Here is a 20,900-nt window from a genome sequence, read left to right as displayed (position 1 = left end):
CTACCTTTCCTCAGTGTATAATCTTACCTGCCCCCCCCCCACATATCCCTTCCTTTCCCCAGTACATAAGCTAACCTGTCTCCCCCTGCATACCCTTCCCTTTCCCCAGTACATAAGCTAACCTGTCTCCCCCTGCCTACCCCTCCCTTTCCCCAGTGCATAGGCTTACCTGTCCCCCCCTGCATACCCTTCGCATTCTCTAGTGCATAGGCTTACCTGTCCCCCCCCACATACCCCTCCCTTTCCCCAGTACATAAGCTTACCTCCGCCCCCCCCCCCCGCATATCCCTCACATTCTCCAGTGCATAAACTTACCTGTCCCCCCCCCACATACCCCTCCCTTTCCCCAGTACATAAGCTTACCTGCCCCCCCCCACATATCCCTCACATTCTCCAGTGCATAAGCTTACCTGTCCCCCCCCCCATGCATAACCCTCGAATTCTCTAGTACTTAAGTTTACCTGTCTCCCCTCTGCATACCCCTCTCTTTCCCCAGTGTATAAGCTTACCTGCCCCCCCCCCCACATATACCTTCCTTTCCCCAGTACATAAGTTAACCTGTCTCCCCTCTGCATACCCCTCCCTTTCCCCTGTACATAAGCTTACCTGTCTCCCCCTGCATACCCCTACCTTTTCCAGTGCATAAGCTTACCTGTCCCCCCCCCCCCCATGCATAACCCTCGAATTCTCTAGTACTTAAGTTTACCTGTCTCCCCTCTGCATACCCCTCTCTTTCCCCAGTGTATAAGCTTACCTGCCCCCCCCCCCACATATACCTTCCTTTCCCCAGTACATAAGTTAACCTGTCTCCCCTCTGCATACCCCTCCCTTTCCCCTGTACATAAGCTTACCTGTCTCCCCCTGCATACCCCTACCTTTTCCAGTGCATAAGCTTACCTGTCCCCCCCCCCCCACAAACCCCTCCCTTTCCCCAGTACATAAGCTTACCTGTCCCCCCCCCCCCCCACATACCCCTCCCTTTCCCCAGTACATAAGCTTACTTGTCTCCCCTCTGCATTCCCCTCCCTTTCCCCAGTACATAAGCTTACCTCCCCCCCCGCATATCCCTCACATTCTCCAGTGCATAAACTTACCTGCCCCCCCCCCCCACATACCCGTCCCTCTTCCCAGTACATAAGCTTGCCTGCCCCCCCCCTGCACATCCCTCACATTCTCCAGAGCATAAACTTACCTGTTCCCCCCCCCCACATACCCCTCCCTTTCCCCAGTGCATAGGCTTACCTGTCCCCCCCCTGCATACCCCTCGCATTCTCTAGTACATAAGCTTACCTGTCCCCCCCTGCATACCCCTCCCTTTCCCCAGTACATAAGCTTACCTGCCCCCCCCCCCCCGCATATCCCTCACATTCTCCAGTGCATAGGCTTACCTGCCCCCCCCATGAATAACCCTCACATTCTCTAGTACTTAAGTTTACCTGTATCCCCTCTGCATACCCCTCTCTTTCCCCAGTGCATAAGCTTACCTGTCTGTCCCCCCCCCGCACATACCCCTCCCTTTCCCCAGTACATAAGCTTACCTGCCCCCCCCCCCCCCACATATCCCTCACATTCTCCAGTGCATAGGCTTACCTGTCCCCCCCCATGCATAACCCTCGCATTCTCTAGTACTTAAGCTTACCTGTCTCCCCTCTGCATACCCCTCCCTTTCCTCAGTGTATAAGCTTACCTGCCCCCCCCCCCACATATCCCTTCCTTTCCCCAGTACATAAGCTAGCCTGTCTCCCCCTGCATACCCCTCCCTTTCCCCAGTACATAAGCTTACCTCCCCCCCCCCTTGCGTATCACTCCCTTTCCCCAGTACATAAGCTTACCTGTCTCCCCCTGCATACCCCTAACTTTTCCAGTGCATAAGCTTACCTGTCCCCCCCCCCACATACCCCTCCCTTTCCCCAGTACATAGACTTACTGTACCTGCCCCCCCCCCCCTTGCGTATCACTCCCTTTCCCCAGTACATAGACTTACCTGCCACCCCACACCCCTCCCTTTCCCCTGGTACATAGATTTATCTGCCCCCCACCCCCCTTGCATACCCCTCCCTTTCTCCAGTAAAGAAGCTGACCTGTCTTAGGGTAACCCCATGAATTCCCCTCCCCTTCCCCAGTACATGACCCCATTGCCCATACCTACACAGGGTTTGATCCCAAATCACATTAGAAATGGCTGTAGTGCGGGATGCTGGAGATCCGTCAGGAACAGGCTGCCCTTCCCCACACACAGGCCCGGAATAGCACAAGAAAGCAAGCCCAAAAGTCAAGGCAATTCCCTGTGTCCACAATGTTGGTGGCACACTCTAACACTCAAGGGAAGATAATACCAGTCAAGTCATCCGCCACTTGCACCCATAGAACAATACGTCTGGTTCCCAATCTGCCCCATCTTGATCCTGAATTGGCCCCATGTGCATGAGACGCCTGGCGCCCCTATAGTTCTGTACCCAGGCCCCAGTCACCTGATCTGTTAATGGTCTCCCAATAGGGTTTAGACAGCCGGAGGTCAGATTTTGTTGCTGCGACAGTACAAGTTCTAGTCCCGATAGGATGGAAGGATCCACATAAATGTACTTCTGTATTTTGCACGCTGCATCTAACGTGTAAATGTCCAACCTAAGATAGAGATAAGAAATTCAGCAAGTCTATGTGCATTGTTGGGCACTGTGCATACTGTAGGTGTAACAACTGGCAATCCATAATGTCGCAGCTGCTTAACGCATTCATACATACATTGAAATATACTCATAGTCCACAGATTTACATCCTATTCTGTTGTTTTTTTTTTCTACAAGGACCAACGGGGTTATTGTGATTGCCTCAGAACGGGGCAAATTTGGCCCAGTCCCGCTGGTTTGGGGACTGCGCATGGTATATTATGCGCATGGTGCAGTTCCCCTTTGCGGACGGCTTCAGCGACTTGCACAGTCGCCAAGCTGATGATTGGGCAGCCCGGGGCATGTGCGGCAGCGGGGACGGGCCAGCATTTCATAGGCGTTCCCATGGCTACGTGGACGAAGGGATGTATGCTGGTGGCAGGTGTCTGACGTCACTTTCTACATCCCGGCACACGCAAATAACAGTTTCCACTGAATTTTATTTTCGAGCCCTAGTTAAAGGGCACACCAGGAAAAAAAAGAACCCACCATCTGCTACTCCACCCCACAGAGATGGAGACAGCCATGGAACGCATAATTCGGCAGGGCAGGGTTTCTGGGCACAATGCTAAGCAGGGGTTAAAATATTAGTAGTGTTCGTGTGCCTCCGAAACACTGACATCTGTTGGCAGCAAGTTATACTACTACTAGCTTTCGAAGCATTTGCTTACAGCAGGCTTACACTGACATCTGTTGGCAGCCAGTGAAACTACATCTACTAGCTTTCAAAGCATTTGCTTCGAGCCGACTTACAAATATATTATATCAGTATATTATATTTATCTCTGTTTGTATGTCTTGCATATTATTGCTAACTTATTTTAAATAAAGGCACCCATACACTGTGCAATCATTGCGTGCGTTTTTGCGTGCCATGCGATTCGAAGCCAGTTCAAAAAGAATGTGCAGCACATACTTTTTGAACTGTGCGATGTGATGTGCACGGGAACACGCATCGCACCCACAAACGCACCTCAAGTCCAATTAAAGGTTATATTTTAAATAACGAACAATTTTTAACATAAATAGTTCCTCAGCAAAGAGTTCTGTGTTCAGGACTGGAGACAAAGGGTGAAGTTTACTAACATGTGAATAAGACTTCACATGTGATCTTGCTATGGGCAACCAATCAGAATCCTTATATATTTAGCACCCTCTAGAACAGGGGTGACCAAACCTGTCCTCAAGATCTACCAACGGTGCATGTTTTCCAGACAACATGTGGATCTATAGTAGGAATGAATGCAGCAGGGTTGAAAATGTGACCGTAAGTATTGATTACAGCTGTGCACCAGCTAGGTGATTTGGAAAACATGGACCGTTGGTAGATCTCGAGGACCGGTTTGGCCACGCCTGCTCTAGAAGATAGTAGACATGATCTGATTGGTTTCACATAGCAACATCACATGTGGGCTATACTCACCAGCTTCAGCCCTCTGCTAATCGCGGCAGGCTGCTGGGCCTCATTCCCGCAGGAAACTGTGGAATGCAGTGCACCCAGGGTCTGATGTCCCTTGCCGCCGGAGACGCGGACTCCTTCTTCTTGAAAGATGAGGCCAGGTCTCCTTAGCAGTGTTCCACGGTGCAGGCTGACAGCGGCCAACTATCAGCCTCTTGTAGAGAGAGAAAAAAAACTTTTCTCTGGAACTCTAGAGAACACTAACCGACTCCCTCGGGCACAGCAAAAAACGGGTCTGTGGGAGGGGCATAGAGGGGAAGTAGCCTGCACACATGCACCCATCTATACCCCATCGTAAGGATTACTCCAGCGTCCCCTATGGATGAAAGAGAAGCAGAGGCTTTGCCACACCCGGTGCGCACTCTGCGTTTCTCCTCCCATGCCTTAAAAAGGGGGTGTGGCTTCTTTTCAACGAGTTCTGTCACTCTGGGGGCTTGTCCAGCTTCCCCCTAAGATGCTGGCTTCACTGGGAGACTGGGCTGCATGCTCCTCTGTAATGCTGGGTACACACCAGAATAATTTGGTCTCAATTCCTCCAATTGCGATACAATCTCGACCGATTGTATGTAAATCGGGCATGTTTTAGATCCAATCCGATGCGCATCCCCGCTGGTGCAGTCAGGCTTTGTCAATGATCCCTTCTGCTGGGTACAGATCGTGAGCAGATAGTTTGCGGATCGTGTGCCCCATACTGATCGTGTGACCATTGTACAATTGTCTCACGATCATGATCATTCTGGTGTGTACTATACATAACAGGAGCTGAGTGCTGCAGGACAATGTCACACTGCAGCACCTGGCTCTGTCCATGCTGAGGAGCCGACACTTGCAGTGGCGTATGTTCGTCCCAGTTACCCGGAGTCAAGGTGTATATTGGTTCCCCCCCACCACCACCACACACACGCGCACACATACAACCTTATATAAGATTTTAATCTGTATGTATGTATAGATAGATAGATAGATAGAGAGAGAGAGAATAAAATAGAGAAATAGAGAGAACACATATTTCAGAACTCAGCCACAGAATTGATTTCAATGGCTTTCAATTAAAGGATTTAAACTCGCAGGGGAGGAGAGGTGCCCCCTTGGGAGCAGGAGCCCGGAGGCAGATGACTCCATTGCCTCACAGAGTTATGCCTCTGGGCACTTGGTTTCACCCTTGTAAGGGTTGATGCCATTGTACTGCATGCAATACATGTAACTACCTTGTGATGCCACCGCTCTGACACATTCACCTCTGCTCTTACCAAGAATTCCTTATATCAGGCAGATAGTACACGGAGAAATATCCAGGGTATCTTCTGCATGACAGTTGTCGGGCCCAGCCTATAAGCAGAGAAGACCTTTAGTTACATCATTAAGTTACGCCTATAGTATAGTATAAAGGACCTATGGAAATGTGTATATGGACCCGTACTTACTACTGTATAAGTTTTTTGCAGGGGATGCTCGGCGTGCTGTCCCCTGAAATCCACCCCCCCCCCCCCCACACACACACACACAATGAGTGGCCAGGGTAATGTATTAACAGCCTTCAAGGCATTAATCCACCTTGCCGCTTTGCCAGCTCAGGGCTAGCGTTGTCCTATCTCCACTGCAGGGACAACGCTAGCCCTGCTGCTGGCTCCGGGCTGCTCTAGCGATAATAGCAAGATCTTGCGTATGCCCAGAGAGCCGGCCGGCGGAGAGAAGTTTTTTTTTAAATGCGCTGTGCTGCCGAGGCCGCCATTAAGGAGAGCCATGAATGCTGGACATAACAGCTCTCCTTATCGTCAGGGGGCGTTAATACATATGGCTGTAACGGGTGCCCGCTTCTCCACATTATGCAGGAGAAGCGGGACCTGTTATTTTTAACATGTAAGTTGACTTTAAATACATCTCCCCCATATGATAAGGTATTCATCTCTCCAAGGCCAAGGACTTTACAGCTGCACAGCATTGTGATACCCCAATAACACAGTTACAGTCTTGGGTGTATGAAGACCCTTTTATAGACCCAAGTAAACAACATGCACCTTCAGTCTTATCAGCCTGCCCTTTTAAGGTTGGATAAAGAGCACTATATAAATAAACTTTTTATTATTACTGTGCAACAATTTTGTCTATTAGTGTAAAATTTAAAACATACAGTATGTGTCTACTTTCCTGGAAAGTACAACAGACTCCCAAATGTTGGAGAGCTTTCATGGACTACCAGGAGAGTAGATAATCATGAAGGTTCTCATCCAAATCTCCAGAGTAATGCAGCATCATACAGCAGGGATGCCCAACATGTGGCTGCATATGGTTAGGGGACTTGGACTGGCACTGGAATGGCTGAGAAAGCGCGGGAAGTTGACAATGTAGATGCAGCCAACATGCATTAAAGGCCTGGTGTGGGCATTAGCATTTTGTAACTAAAAATGAATAGAATAAACTCACAATGCAGTTGTTTGGTGGGGACTGATTTGTGGCTGCTGTAACCCTGGTATACAGTGATGTTGGTGCTGGTACAGTTTGATCGTGTGTTGAAAACATTCCTACAGTATTTTTATCACTAAAATACCGGCAATAGCTGAGGAAGGCGAAGCCTGAAAATATATGCTTGTTTTCTCAAGTGAAAAAAAATAGAATTTGCTATTTGTGTTGGTTCATTTAGCGTTTCAAATGTTCCAAGCCACTTGGGGGACTTGGCCAAAAAGTAAATTGCAATCTACCAGTAGATTACAATGCATCCATTAGTAGATCGCAACTAAAGGAACAAAAATATACTTGAAATGACATCTGAGGTCTCAAAAGTTCAGCTCCCAGTAGTGCAGCGCGCTGCCTGATATCATGGCATCACCGGAACGATGTGAAGAGCCAGTTGTTGCAGCTATCCATCAGCCTGGCCTCAGACCTACAGACTGTACTGCCGGGCTTACCACTCTGTACCGGCACGTAGGCTCTTCACAGCGCCAAGCACATCCGTAGCGGCTCCTGGAGGTAGTGTGTGGAGAGTAATTGTCTGATATGGGTGGGACAGAGTCTGTTGACAATGGTAGATCTCTGATAATTGTGTGAACTAAAAGTAGATCTGGAGTCACAAAAGTCCGGCCAACCCTGAATTATGGATGGGTCGACAGTCAAAAGGTTGAACACTATTGGTCAAACACTATTGGTCGACAGGCAATAGGTCGACACGTGAAAAAGGTTGACTTTGTCTAGGCTGACACTGGCAAACGGTCGACACAAGCAAAAAGTTGCAGAGATAATGGTCGACAAGGAAAAAACCTCAACATAAGTTTTTCATGATTTTTTTAAACTGATTTCTATGCCCACCATCCAAATGGGCATAGAGTTTGAAGCATGGCGAGCGCAGTGAGCCATGCTAGGGTATGCGTACACTTATACGGTGTCCATGTTGGCAAATGTTGACAGACACAAAAAAACGTGAAAAACTCATATTCTGAATCTACGATTTCCACGTCTAACTTTTTTGGTGTCTACCTTTTTTCAATGTCAACCAAGACCATGTCAATCTTTTTCATGTTAAAACTTATTGTCTGTCAACCAATAGTGTTCCACCTATTGACTGTCGACCTGGACATGGTCGACCTAATAAGCCAAACCCATTATCTACACGATTGGCCATTAAGGTGTTTCCTTTGTTAAATGTGTCCTGTGAAAAACAAAAAATATAAAGGCGCAACCAGTCCTTGCAGCCAAAAATCAGATGGAGGGCCATACAAGAAACCTCACTGGGGAAAAAATACAGATTCAATTGGCGCTGGACTTGTCTGTGTTGGTAGATCCCAGACGTTGATAAAGGATAATTCATGGTAGTCCCTCGTGGTGTTTCGCAATGTGAAAACAAGTGAAAAAAGTGTGTATAAATAACACAATATAATATAATAAAAAAGGGGGGAAAGGGGGATCCTACAATTTGTACCAAACTCACTAGAAAATAAAGTGATTTGCATGCATAAAGGTTTCTTTTGCCTTCTTACTATAGGAACACCGCGTGATGAAGGGAAGAACACACTTTCTCGCCCATTTCCATGCCAGCGCCAGTCCCCTAACCATATGCAGCCACATGTTGGCTCTCCACCTCTGATTATGTCTCTCCAGCTGCTCTCTCCCATGGTGGCCTCTCTTTCTCTCACACCCCCAGGCCTGACGGTCGCCAAGGTGGCGGCGTTGGTTTTCTCCTCTCAGCCTCCTGCACCTACAGTGTCATTCACCCTGAACCCTCTCTCCTCTTCTCCTCCTTTGAATCTCACTCCATCCGTCTGTACTACCCCTACCACCTCCGTGTCGCTGCAATCTACCGTCCCCCTGGCCCTATCTCCCAATTTCTTGACAACTTCGCCGCCTGGCTTCCACACATCCTCTCCTCTGACCTGCCATCTGTCATTCTTGGTGACTTTAACATCCCCTTGAATAACCCCGCTGATCCTGGCACCTCCAAACTCCTCTCTCTCCTCTCTTGGCCTATCTCAGTGGACTACCGCTCCTACCCACATCCAAGGACACTCCCTCGATCTCGTCTTCTCTCGCTCTTGTTCCCTTACTCTCTCGCTCTTGTTCCCTTACTCACTACACTATCTCAGCTTTTCCTCTTTCTGACTATCACCTCATCTCCTTCTCCCTCACTGCTTCCCCCTCTCCCACCCCCCCCCCTCCCAAGTGCATTGTCTCACGGCATAACGTCAACACACTAGATCTTACTGCCTTCTCAAACACGCTGGGCCAAATGTAATAGGGTGAGAGTTTCCCCTGTTTTTTTAAAGCAGCAATCAATTACATGGCAAACCTGGTTTTGCAGTGTAATTGATTGCTGCTTTAAAAAACAGGGGAAAACTCACCCAAAATCTCTTACTTTCTGAAACTCTCACCCTATTACATTTGGCCCCGTGTCCTCTTCTCGCCCCAATCTCCGTCATGTCCTGCCCGAACCTCGCCGCCTCTCTCTATAATGACACCCTATCTTCGGCATTGGACCCTGCCTGCCCTCCCTCCTCTATCCCCCTTCGATGCTCCAACCCCCAACCGTGGCACTCGCCTATCACCCGATTCCTTAAAAAGTGCTCTCGCACTGCTGAGCGCTTCTGGAAGAAATCACGCTCCCTCGCGGATTATCTCCATTTCAAATTCATTCTTTCCTCCAGCTCTGCCCTTGCTCTGGCCAAGGAATCCTACTTTAAGTCCCTCATCCTTTCCCAATCATCCAACCCCCGCAGGCTCTTCGCCACCTTCAACTCCTTGCTCTGCCCCCCTCCTCCAGCTCTTCTGTCCTCCATCGTGGCCGCTGATTTTGATACCTACTTTTCAACCAAAATCTCCTCTCTCAGGACTGCCATCACTGCTGCCATGACCTCACCCTCTCCCTCCTCCCCTCCTACATCTCCACTCCCCTCCTTCCCCCCCCTGTCCTCATTTTACCTCACCACTGCTGCTGAAGTCCACTCTATCCATCAATCCGCTTTTCCCTCCACCTGCCCGCCCGATCCTATCCCCTCCAATATTATCCGTCGTCTCAGTCCATCAGTCTGCTCTCACCTGGCTCACCTCTTTAATCTTTCCCTATCCTCTGGGATCTTCCCTTCCTCCTTCAAACACGCTCTTGTCTCCCCAATTCTCAAAAAAACAAATCTGGACCCCAACTCTCCGTCCAACTATAGGCCCATCTCCCTCCTCCCTTTTGTCTCTAAGCTCCTAGAACGTCTGACCTATAATCGTCTCCTAAGCCACCTTACTGCTAACTCCATTCTAGACCCCCTCTAATCCGGGTTCCGCCCTTTACATTCCACTGAAACTGCCCTGACCAAAGTCACTAACGATCTACTATTGGCTAAATCCAAAGGCCTCTTCTCTATCCTCATCCAGCTTGATCTGTCGGCTGCCTTTGACACTGTTGACCACCCTCTCCTGCTCAACACCCTCCACTCCTTTGGCATCACTGGCACGGTCTTCTCCTGGTTCACCTCATACCTCTCTGATCGCTCCTTCTCAGTCTCCACTCTGAGCTCCTCCCCTCCTACTACCCCGCAGCCAGTCGGTGTTCCCCAAGGGTCAGTCCTTGGCCCTCTCCTCTTCTCCCTCTACACCACCTCTCTTGGCACCCTCTATCTCTCCTCCCCCGACCTATCCCCATCACTCCTGTCCAAGGTCTCCGAATGCCTCACGGCCATCTCAGCCTGGATGACCCAACGCTTCCTGAAACTAAACATGGCTAAAACTGAACTTCTAATCTTCCATCCCCCGAACATCCCCTCTTTTCCCACTATCTCCATCAGCATTGGTGAAACCGAGATCACCTCCACCGACCAAACGTGCTGCCTTGTGTCATCATTGACTCCTCCCTCTCTTTCACCCCCCACATTCGTGCTCTCTCACAGTCTTGCCGCTTTCACCTATGCAACATCTCGTGCATCAGACCATTCCTCTCCACTGACGTGACCAAAATTCTCACTCACTCTCTTGTCATCTCCCGCCTTGACTACTGCAACATCCTTCTCTCTGGGCTACCTCTCACCTGTCTCGCACCTCTCCAATCCATTCTTAACGCTGCTGCTAGGTTCATCTACCTCTCCCGCCGCTCTACCTCCACCTCCCCCTCTGTCTATCTCTTCACTGGCTCCCCATTCCTTTCCGAGTTCTCTTTAAACTCCTCACCACCACCTACAAGGCTTTCTCCTCCTCCACCGCTCCTTACCTCTCTTCACTGATCTCTATCCACACTCCCTCCCGGCCTCTTCGCTCGGCCACTGACCGCCGACTGAACTCTCACATAATCACCTCCTCCCACTCCCGTGTCTAAGACTTCTCTCGCGCTGCCCCCTGCACTGGAACAATCTCCCGCCACCCATCAGGCATTCTGATTCCCTTACCTCCTTCAAGCGCTCCCTCAAAACCCACTTTTTTGGACTAGCCTATCCCTCCTCCTAACCTTTTTTGATCCTCCTATCCTGCCTCCTTCCCATCCGTTCCTACTTATCCTATTGTTTTTCGTTCGTCCACCCACCTCCTTTTAGTATGTTTACTCTTATGAGTAGGGCCCTCCTTCCTCACGTACTCACCTTACCTCTTCACCTCACCTGTGCTCCTGTCCTGTTCTTCCCTTCCTCTACTTCATCTTCAGTCTCCTCGACAATTTCGACACCTACTTCTGAACTGATGCTGATTTTATTTCTACCAGCTATACCCCTATTTATGCTGTATTTTATCACCACACGCTGTACGTTACCTTGTAATTTGTTTTTTGTTTGCTATGTACGGCGCTGCGGACACTTTATGGCCCTTATAACTAAACGTACTACTACTAATTAAGTACCGAGGGGAGTATGTTATTTGCTAGTTTCAGATGCATACCGTACTCACTCAGGTATCGGACATGGTGAAACATATAACGGTTTCTTTGGCAATCAATAGTGTGTGAAAATAACCGCAACCCACCAGGTTGAAGGAGAATAAAGTACGGATTCTTACTGGTTAATACGCTTTCCTCTACTCCTCCATGGCAGCCGAACACATGGGTTTCCTCCCTTATAGGTAGACATCTGGAAAGGAAAAGAAAAGACACTGCCCCTATATAAGGTCCGCCCCCTAAGGCTCTGTGTCTTTCAATTATCAAGCTTATACACTATTACCTCATAGCATAATAAACTACAAACCATAATACAGTACTTAGATGTAACATATACTGTCCCACAAGAGGCGGGAAATATGCTGCCATGGAGGAGTAGAGGAAAGCGTATTAACCGGTAAGAATCCGTACTTTCCTCTACCTCCCCATGGCAGCCGAACACATGGGTAATACCCTAGCAGTTTCACTCACTGGGCGGGCAACAAAATATTAAGGTTAGATTAAAATGTATTATAAGCAGTGATATGCTAATAAATAGAGAGAAGATAAAGAAAAAAGAGCAAAACCATACAAAAGGATACTCTGCAGAGTTAACTTTACTCCGTATTTGTGCTTTTCACTCAGTTGTTTTGCCGAGCTTCAGCCTTCTCTCATTTTCTTCTCTTTTTTTTTTTTTAAATAACTGCACTAAGGATCCTTCTGCCCACCTTGGCATCACTTGAAGATCCCACATCTACCCTGTAGTGTTTGGTAAATGTGTGAGCCGACGCCCAACAAGCTGTCTTACATAATTTATCTAATGAGACCGCTTCTTTCTCGGCCCAGGATGAAGCGACAGCCCTGGTGGAATGGGCTTTCAGGCCTTTCGGGAGTTCCACTCCTTTTACTTTATATGCCTCCACAATGCAGTTCTTTATCCACCTTGCAATGGTGGCTTTTGAGGCTCCCAGTCCTTTATTCCTACCCTCCGATATTATAAACAGCCTTTTGGTTTTTCTCACAGACTCCACCCTTTGAAGGTAAATCTTTAAGGCCCTGCTAACGTCCAGTTTATGAAGCTTAGCTTCCTTGGTGTTAGTTGGTTTGCTGCAGAAAGAGGGTAGAACGATCTCTTGATTTATGTGGAATTGGGGTACCACTTTAGGGAGAAAATGAGGATTTGTCCTCAACACCACCTTCTCCTCGAAGAAATTCAGGAATGGCTCCTCGGCCCATAATGCCTGAAGCTCTGATACCCTCCTGGCCGATGTGATGGCTACCAGGAAAGCCACCTTCGCCGTCAGGAACTTTATAGGCACTTTGTCAAGGGGTTCGAAAGGTTCGTCAATCAGGGCATTCAGTACCATATTGAGATCCCAAGGCGCCATAGGGTTGTGAAAGACCAGCCTGATTTTTTTAATGGCCTGCACAAACCTCTGCACATAGCGGTTTTCCGCTATCCTGGAATCCAACATGGCACTAATCGCTGAGATCTGCACCTTTAGGGAGCTTACCGATAATCCTTTATCTAACCCCCCTTGAAGGAACTCCAGGACCGTAGAAATGTCCATATGGTTTCTATTTTTACTTCTACAGAACCGCACATATGCCTCCCAGATCCTGTAGTAGGTCTTTGATGTTGAGTTCTTTCGAGCCTTTAATAGGGTGTTCACCACTCTAACTGAGAACCCTTCACCCCTTAGGGTATTGGTCTCAGTAACCACGCCGCTAATCTCCAGTGCTCTGGCTGTGGTTGAACGAACTTCCCTTGCCTCAGTAGATCTAGTTCCTGAGGCAGAAACCATGGAGCTTCGACCGCCATCCTCGTCACCCTGGGAAACCAGGATCTCCTCGGCCAGAACGGTAGGATCATTATTACAGTGGCCTGTTCCCTCTGTAATTTGCTGAGAATCCGAGGAATCACAGGGAATGGTGGAAAGGCGTACAGTAGACCCCTCCCCCAGTCTGCCGAAAGAGCGTCTGTTTGCCATGCTCGAGGCTCCCAGTGTCTTGAGATAAATTTTGGCACCTTCGCATTCTTGCTGGTAGCCATCAGATCCACTGATGGTAGACCCCATCTGCAAACTATCCTGTCGAAGACCTCCTGACACAGCTCCCATTCCCCTGGCCTCAGCAGCACCCTGCTCAGAGAGTCTGCTTGTTGATTCCTCTCTCCTGCTATAAATACTGCCTTCAGGCTCTTTGTCCATCTCTCGGCCCATTGCATTAGTTCTGCCACTTCTTTCATGAGGCTCCTGCTTCTTGTGCCTCCCTGTTTGTTTATATAGGCCACGACGACTTGGTTGTCCGACCTGACTAGTAGATTTTTTTGGTATAGCCGATGTTGGAAATGCACGCAGGCCAAGGTGACTGCCCTCATTTCTTTCAAGTTGGAGTGAAGCCTTTTGGCTGCACCTGTCCATACTCCTTGAGCGGCTTCCCCTGAATAGACCGCTCCCCAGCCTGTACTGCTGGCATCGGTTGTAAGAACCACCTGACTTTCCTCTAGGAAGGACCTGCCTTGACGGAACTTGCTTGTGTCCGACCACCATCTGAGGTCTGCCAATGCGCCCCTTTGACAGGGTAATTCTTTGGTTCAGGTTCTTTCCGTCCCCGTCCCATTGGGACAGGAAGCAGTTTTGCAGGGACCTTGTATGAAATCTTGACCAACTGACTGTGTCCTGAGCTGCCGCCATTAGACCCAGGATTTTCATGCAGTCTGCTGATCTGACTGTTTGTTTCACCAGAAGACTTCTTATCTCCTTTCTTAATTTCTCTACTCTGTCTTCTGTCAATGTAATTCTCATCAGGCCGGTGTCTATTATGACCCCTAGATACTTTACTAACCTTGATGGTCTCAGTTGACTCTTCTCCACGTTTATGATCCAGCCGTGTTTTTCTAAGTACTGGATCACTCTCCTTGTATGTCTAAGGGCCATCTCCCTCGTGGCGGCCATTATCAGAAGGTCGTCTAGATACGCCCAGATTGCTATCCCCTCTTGCCTGAGATTGGCAACGAGCACTATCAGTACCTTCGTGAAAGTTCTTGGGGACGTGGAGAGTCCGAATGGAAGTGCTGTGAACTGATAGGAGATTCCCCCGAGACAAAACCTTAGAAACTTTTGGTGATCTGCATATATGGGTATATGCAGATAAGCGTCCTTTAAGTCTATGGTGGTGAGGAAAGAACCCTGCCTTATGTCTGGTAGAATGGACCGGATAGACTCCATCTTGAATCTTTTTGCGTGTACGAATGAATCTAGCCTCCTCAGGTCCAGGATGGTCCTGAAGCCCCCCGAGGCCTTCTTCACTACGAAGAACCGAGACTGCCACCCCCGGCCTTCTTGGTCCTCCGGGACCTTCACCACCACTCCTTGCGCCATAATTGTCTTTAGGCTGTCTAACAATGCCTTTCTTTCTTGCGGGCACTTGGGCATGGGAGAAACTTCTTGCCAGTTTCCCGTCGGTTTGACAAATTCTATTCGATACCCGCTGGAAACGATCTCCCGTACCCACTTGTCCTGCGTAGATCGGAGCCAAGCCTGTTGGAATTTCAATAGCCTGCATCCAACCCTGCACCTGGCGTCATTGGGACAGGTTACAAAATCCAAATCTGCCCTCTTTGCTTCGCTGACCTCGAAAGGAACCAAGGTCTTCTATATCCTCTACCCGGCCTATAGGTTCTGGCCTCTTTAAGGTCCGGGTTTTGAAAGCGCTGAAACCTATTAAAAGGTTTCTTTGTTGCCTTGTCCTGCGGAAGCCACACTGACTTTCCGCCAGAAAGTTTAGAAATAATATCATCCAGTTTGGCACCAAAAAGATACTCGCCATGAAAAGGCAAAGAGACCAATTTATTCTTGGACTGAGCATCAGCCGCCCATGGCTTCAGCCATAGGGCCCTCCTTGCCACAGCTGTACTTGCGTTAGCTCTTGCTGATAACCTTACTGCATCTAAAGATGCGTCGCAGACAAATTCAATAGCTACTTGCATATTCAGCACTACTTTAAGCAGTTCAGTCCTTTTGATGCCATCCAGTAAATCAGACTCAAGGTCCTGGCACCATGACCTCAGGACCCTAGAAGTCACAGCAATTGCCGAGGAGGCTTTAATTGCCGCCCCTGATGTTACATATTGTTTCCTCAGGGTAATCTCCAATTTTCTCTCCATACTATCTTTAAAGATATTTGCATCCTCTAGAGGAAGGGTAGTTTTTCGAGATATTCTCGCAATTGCAGCGTCCACCTTAGGCGCAACTTCCCAATGCTTAGCGAGCTTATCCTCAAAGGGGTACATCTTTGCCACCCTGACCGGGGCTTCCACCTTTTTGTCAGGGTTGGCCCATTCCTCTTCAACTACCTCCTTTAATGCCTCAGACAAGGGAAAAGCTTTGGCCTTTTTTTTCTTGTCTTTAAATAACAAGTCCTGCAACTTGCCTTCCTCAGGAGGGTCTTCTATGTTTAGGGACTTATTAATTAAGACCAGCAAGTTTTCCAGAAGGTCCGGATTAAATCCTAGATCCGGCTTCTCCTGTACAACTTCTCCTTCCTCTACATCCTCATCATGCCCTACTGCCGGGCCCTCTGATCCATCAGAATCTTCCGACAACACCTCCCTGGGCCTCTTAAGGGACATTTTGGCTAGGTCATCCTTTGTGACGAAGGTATCCGCCAGGGAGGTCCTTAACATGGACACCAGGTCCTTCATTTGATCCGGCCCCAGCATAGGCGACCTTTTACATTTATCACACACAGACCCTGTACATTTATCTGACAGGTCCTTATCACAAAGGACACATTTGGCAGGTCGCTTCTTGTGTCTCGCCTTGGCCTCAGCCTTCTTCTTGCCAGTCTCAGACCTAGACCAACAGTAAAGTACCAGAAGTATCCACTACAATCACTACCATATACTATCCTTAATAACAGCTAAGCCAGAAGAAAAGAAACACTAACGAAAAAAAACATCCAGTCTAGGCTTACCCTGACTTAGATGGCTGCCTTCTCTCCTCTTCCATGCTACAATACTGTAAAAGATGACCACAATCAGCAACAGTATATAAGAGAGAAGCAGTCCCTGCAGCGCTGCTGCATAGGGACCTTACCAGTCTGCTGGAGTATTCTTATTTCTGTAGTGCAGCGTCAGCAACACACCGCCCGCAGGTAACAGCTCTTAGATCCGTTCAATCCAATAGCACACAGCGTTTCAGCTTGCAGCGTCCACGAGCACACAACCAGGCCGTCTGGCGCCTTCTTATGACGCCAGACGCCTGCCCGCGTCACCGCCCGTGTCACACGCCGCCTCCCTCCGGCGTCCCGCCCCCCGCTGACGACAGACGCCGGAGCGCCTGCCCGCGTCACTAACCAGCGCCGGTTCGCGCGCGCGCCCCGGACACCAGCACACACGCGGCTGACAAGCATCCAGCCGCCACGGAGGGGGAACGCCAGAAGCACGCCAGTCGCCTGACTTCAAAGGAGAACGCCCTTACACCGGACGCCCGGTAACCAAAGTACGCACCTGGGGACATATATTCATGCAAAACGCCCCTTACTGCACTAGGCAGCGGGCCGCCTAGCAGACAGGCTCCCAACCACACTAGATGGCGGGACAACTCTACCTCACCATGGGTCTAAACCCCTGCTGCACTAGGCAGTGGGGGAGACCAGCAGCCTTTTCACAGGGTAAGCCTCCTGTCCACCTGGAAAGGAAAAAAAAGACACAGAGCCTTAGGGGGCGGACCTTATATAGGGGCAGTGTCTTTTCTTTTCCTTTCCAGATGTCTACCTATAAGGGAGGAAACCCATGTGTTCGGCTGCCATGGGGAGGTAGAGGAAATACTGATTACCCTGAGGTGATCAGAGGATAGTCCAAATAAATGCATACCGTACTCACTAAAATGGAGGACGTGTTCAAAAGTATAAAGGTTTCTTTAGAGACACAGCGTTTCTCATATCCTCATAACAAACAGCCTCATACTGTATGCATATAATCCGTCAATGGGGAAAAAAACATTGAGCTGGTCTCAGCAAAACTCCAATAAACATTTAATGATGGACAATAGAAAATGGAAAATCAAAGCAATCACCTTAGAATTGGCCACATTGGCCAATAGCCACAGTCAAAGTGAAGCAGGTATTAAAAATGATGATGTCCATCTCTCTCTGCCAACATGTTTCGATGGGACCTGCCATCTTTCTCAAGGCTAGAGATTGATTGACAAAGCAGAGATATATAGACCAGTGTGGGAGAATCACTTCCGGGTCACGGAGGTTAGATTTCCTGGTTAATTCAATGTTATCCAAAACAACTAACATAACAAGATTTGGCATACAATATATATATAGTGCGGGCAACCCCCTATCCAAATACGATGGTCACTTGAAGGGGCCGCGCTGCAGGTGACACCTGGAGTGGCTCCCGCTATGTGGTAGCGGCCGGGGAGCGCATACTTGGAACGCAAATACCGGAAGACTCTGAAATTATATCAAATTCCGGACTAGATCTGTAGCTTCCCGTGAGTGAAGCGCATAAGGTAGTTTTTCTGGAAATAATGGAACGCACAATCCGGAAGCTACACTGGAGTTTAAGCCGAGCATGTAGCTTCCTGTTAGTGGAACGCATGCAGTTCCTATTTTATATTAGTGTAACGCAGGGATGGATTATCACTAAATTTTAAATTAATATATAAGGTGTTAAAAATATTTAAGTTAACATATTAATAGAATATATGACCCATAATGGAAGCGATTTTTCCATACAGACAAAATTAATGTATAGACAGCATATACAATAAAATAGCAATAAAAATAAAATTGATAATACACATGAATAAATGTATAAGAATAAGATCAAAGAAACCATTTTAACTAAAATTTGTGGTTAAGGCCACGAGGTGAAAGTGAAGATAAATTAAAAATCCACCTCATTTCGGTTTGGGCTAGGCGAATGTCTCTATTATTGCATCGCTAATTGGTTTTGACTAATTCTAATCCCCCAAAACCAGCAATACAATTAATGGAACTCCCATGATGTTCCTTAAAATGTAAAGAAAATGGATGTTCTTTAAACACTTTTTTAATGTTCCTGATATGTTCGGCAAGGCACACTGTATAGTTTCTCTTTGTCTTGCCGACATATAGTTTATCACAGGAACAGCGGAGGGCTTATACCACGTAATTTGAGTTACAGGTAATGAATTGTTTGGGTATAATAGTATATTTATTTAGCCCTATTTCTGTGAATTTTCATAAGCTAGATGGGCACGCTTTGCACATAGTGCAGTCTCCACATCTGTGGAAACCATTATTCCGTATGGAACCTCCTAGTGGTTTGTCATCAAAGGCGCTGGTAACCAACCTATCTTTCAGATTGGAAGCTCTTCTGTAAATAAATCGTGGTGTCTTAGGTAGAAAATTTACTAATACGGGATCCTCTAATAACACTTTAAAAGGTTTTTTAAAGATTTGTTCTATTGATTTATGATAGCTAGTATACTGAGTATTGAAAGCAATATTATATGTTTTATTGGATGAAAGAGCCTTAATATTTTTATCAGCCAACAAAGTTTCTCTAGGAAGATCTCTAGTTTCTTCCAGGGCTTTTTCTAAAAGTGCTTTATCATAACCTTTGTTTATGAATCTATTCTTCATTAGTGTGGCACTATTTTCGAAGTTTTTGCTGGTGGGTGCTCAAGCCAAAATTATAGAGGAGTGGCTTCATGGGGAAGGGGTGTGGCCACAAAATAATACCAATTTATATTATGGAGCACAGAGTTCCACATACATAAATATCCCCCACAATGAAGGTACTCCGTGGACAGAATACACTCTTCCCAGCATACTGTTTCCCAGGTGGCAAGTCCAGCGATGTGGGTGCTGCAGCCGCAAATTAGCAAGTTAATATGGCCGCCCAACAGCGGGATTCGGGCCTGTGGGTGCTCATCAATTTCCGTGGGTGCTCGGGCCCTTGAGCACCCACAGAATCTGTACCTATGACCCCAGCTACAGTATGTCCATGCCATACCATAAGATGTTCCCATCTGGCCATAAATATGTTGGCATAGCTGGGGGCCTCAAAATCAATATAAATGTGGGTAAAATGGAAACTACGATCTACTCAAAACCATCTGACTAAAATACTTAAATCAATCTTTCCAGTAATCATCTAAAAAAGTGGATTTTGAATGTGCCCAAAGGGCAGTTTATACGTCTTAAACGTAATTGTTCTAATAATACCAACTTCGAAAATAGTGCCACACTAATGAAGAATAGATTCATAAACAAAGCTTATGATAAAGCACTTTTAGAAAAAGCCCTGGAAGAAACTAGAGATCTTCCTAGAGAAACTTTGTTGGCTGATAAAACTATTACGGCTCTTTCATCCAATAAAGGATATAATATTGCTTTCAATACTCAGTATACTAGCTATCATAAATCAATAGGAAAAAATCTTTAAAAAAACCTTGTAAAGTGTTATTAGAGGATCCCGTATTAGTAAATACTGTATTGTACCCAAGACACCACGATTTATTTACAGAAGAGCTGCCAATCTGAAAGATAGGTTGGTTACCAGCGCCTTTGTTGATAAACCACTAGGAGGTTCCATACGGAATAATGGTTTCCACAGATGTGGAGACTGCACTATGTGCAACGCGTGCCCATCTAGCTTATGAAAATTCACAGAAATAGGGCTAAATAAATATACTATTATACCCAAACAATTCATTACCTGTAACTCAAATTACGTGGTATAAGCCCTCCGCTGTTCCTGTGATAAACTATATGTCGGCAAGACAAAGAGAAACTATACAGTGTGCCTTGCCGAACATATCAGGAACATTAAAAAAGGGTTTAAAGAACATCCATTTTCTTTACATTTTAAGGAACATCATGGGAGTTCCATTAATTGTATTACTGGTTTTGGGGGATTAGAATAAGTCAAAACCAATTGGCGATGTAATAATAGAGACATTCGCCTAGCCCAAACCGAAATGAGGTGGAGTTTTCATTTATCTTCACTTTCACCTCGTGGCCTTAACCACGAATTGGGGTAAAATGGTTTCTTTGATCTTATTCTTATACATTTATTCATGTGTATTATTACAATTTTTATTGCTCTTTTATTATATATGTTGTCTGTACATTAATTTTGGCTGTATGGAAAAATCACTTCCATTATGGGTCATATATTCTATTTATATATTTACTATTAAATATTTTTAACACCTTATATATTATTTTAAAATTTTGTATTAATCCATCCCTGTGCTCCACTAATATCCCTTAAGAACTGTATGCGTTCCACTAACAGGAAGCTTCCGGATTGTGCGTTCCATCATTTCTGGAAATACTACCTTATGCGCTTCACTAACAGGAAGCCATAGATCTAGTCCGGAATTTGGCGCAATTTCAGAGTATTCCGGGATTTGCGTTCCAAATCCCAGAAGTATGCACTCCCCGGCAGCTACTACAT

General features: G+C 47.1%; 1 protein-coding gene across 3 annotated transcripts in view; it reads right to left on the bottom strand.

Moving 5' to 3' along the window:
- LOC146009362 (alpha-1-macroglobulin-like) overlaps window positions 1–20,900 on the bottom strand; it is a 177,408-nt gene that overhangs the window by 36,047 nt on the left and 120,461 nt on the right. For all 3 annotated transcript variants that reach the window (XM_083149660.1, XM_083149659.1, XM_083149661.1), the window contains 2 exons: window positions 5,376–5,454; window positions 2,472–2,625 (listed from right to left, as the gene is read on the bottom strand). In XM_083149660.1, coding sequence (XP_083005786.1) covers window positions 2,472–2,625; window positions 5,376–5,454 — 233 coding nt within the window. The remainder of the gene's footprint in view (window positions 1–2,471; window positions 2,626–5,375; window positions 5,455–20,900) is intronic.

The sequence above is a fragment of the Crinia signifera genome, chromosome 6 (genome assembly GCF_055691185.1).
Source record: "Crinia signifera chromosome 6, ASM5569118v1, whole genome shotgun sequence".
Classification (NCBI taxonomy): domain Eukaryota; kingdom Metazoa; phylum Chordata; class Amphibia; order Anura; family Myobatrachidae; genus Crinia; species Crinia signifera.
Note: the sequence above shows the minus strand (reverse complement) of the source record. Positions and strands in the feature narration are given on the sequence as shown.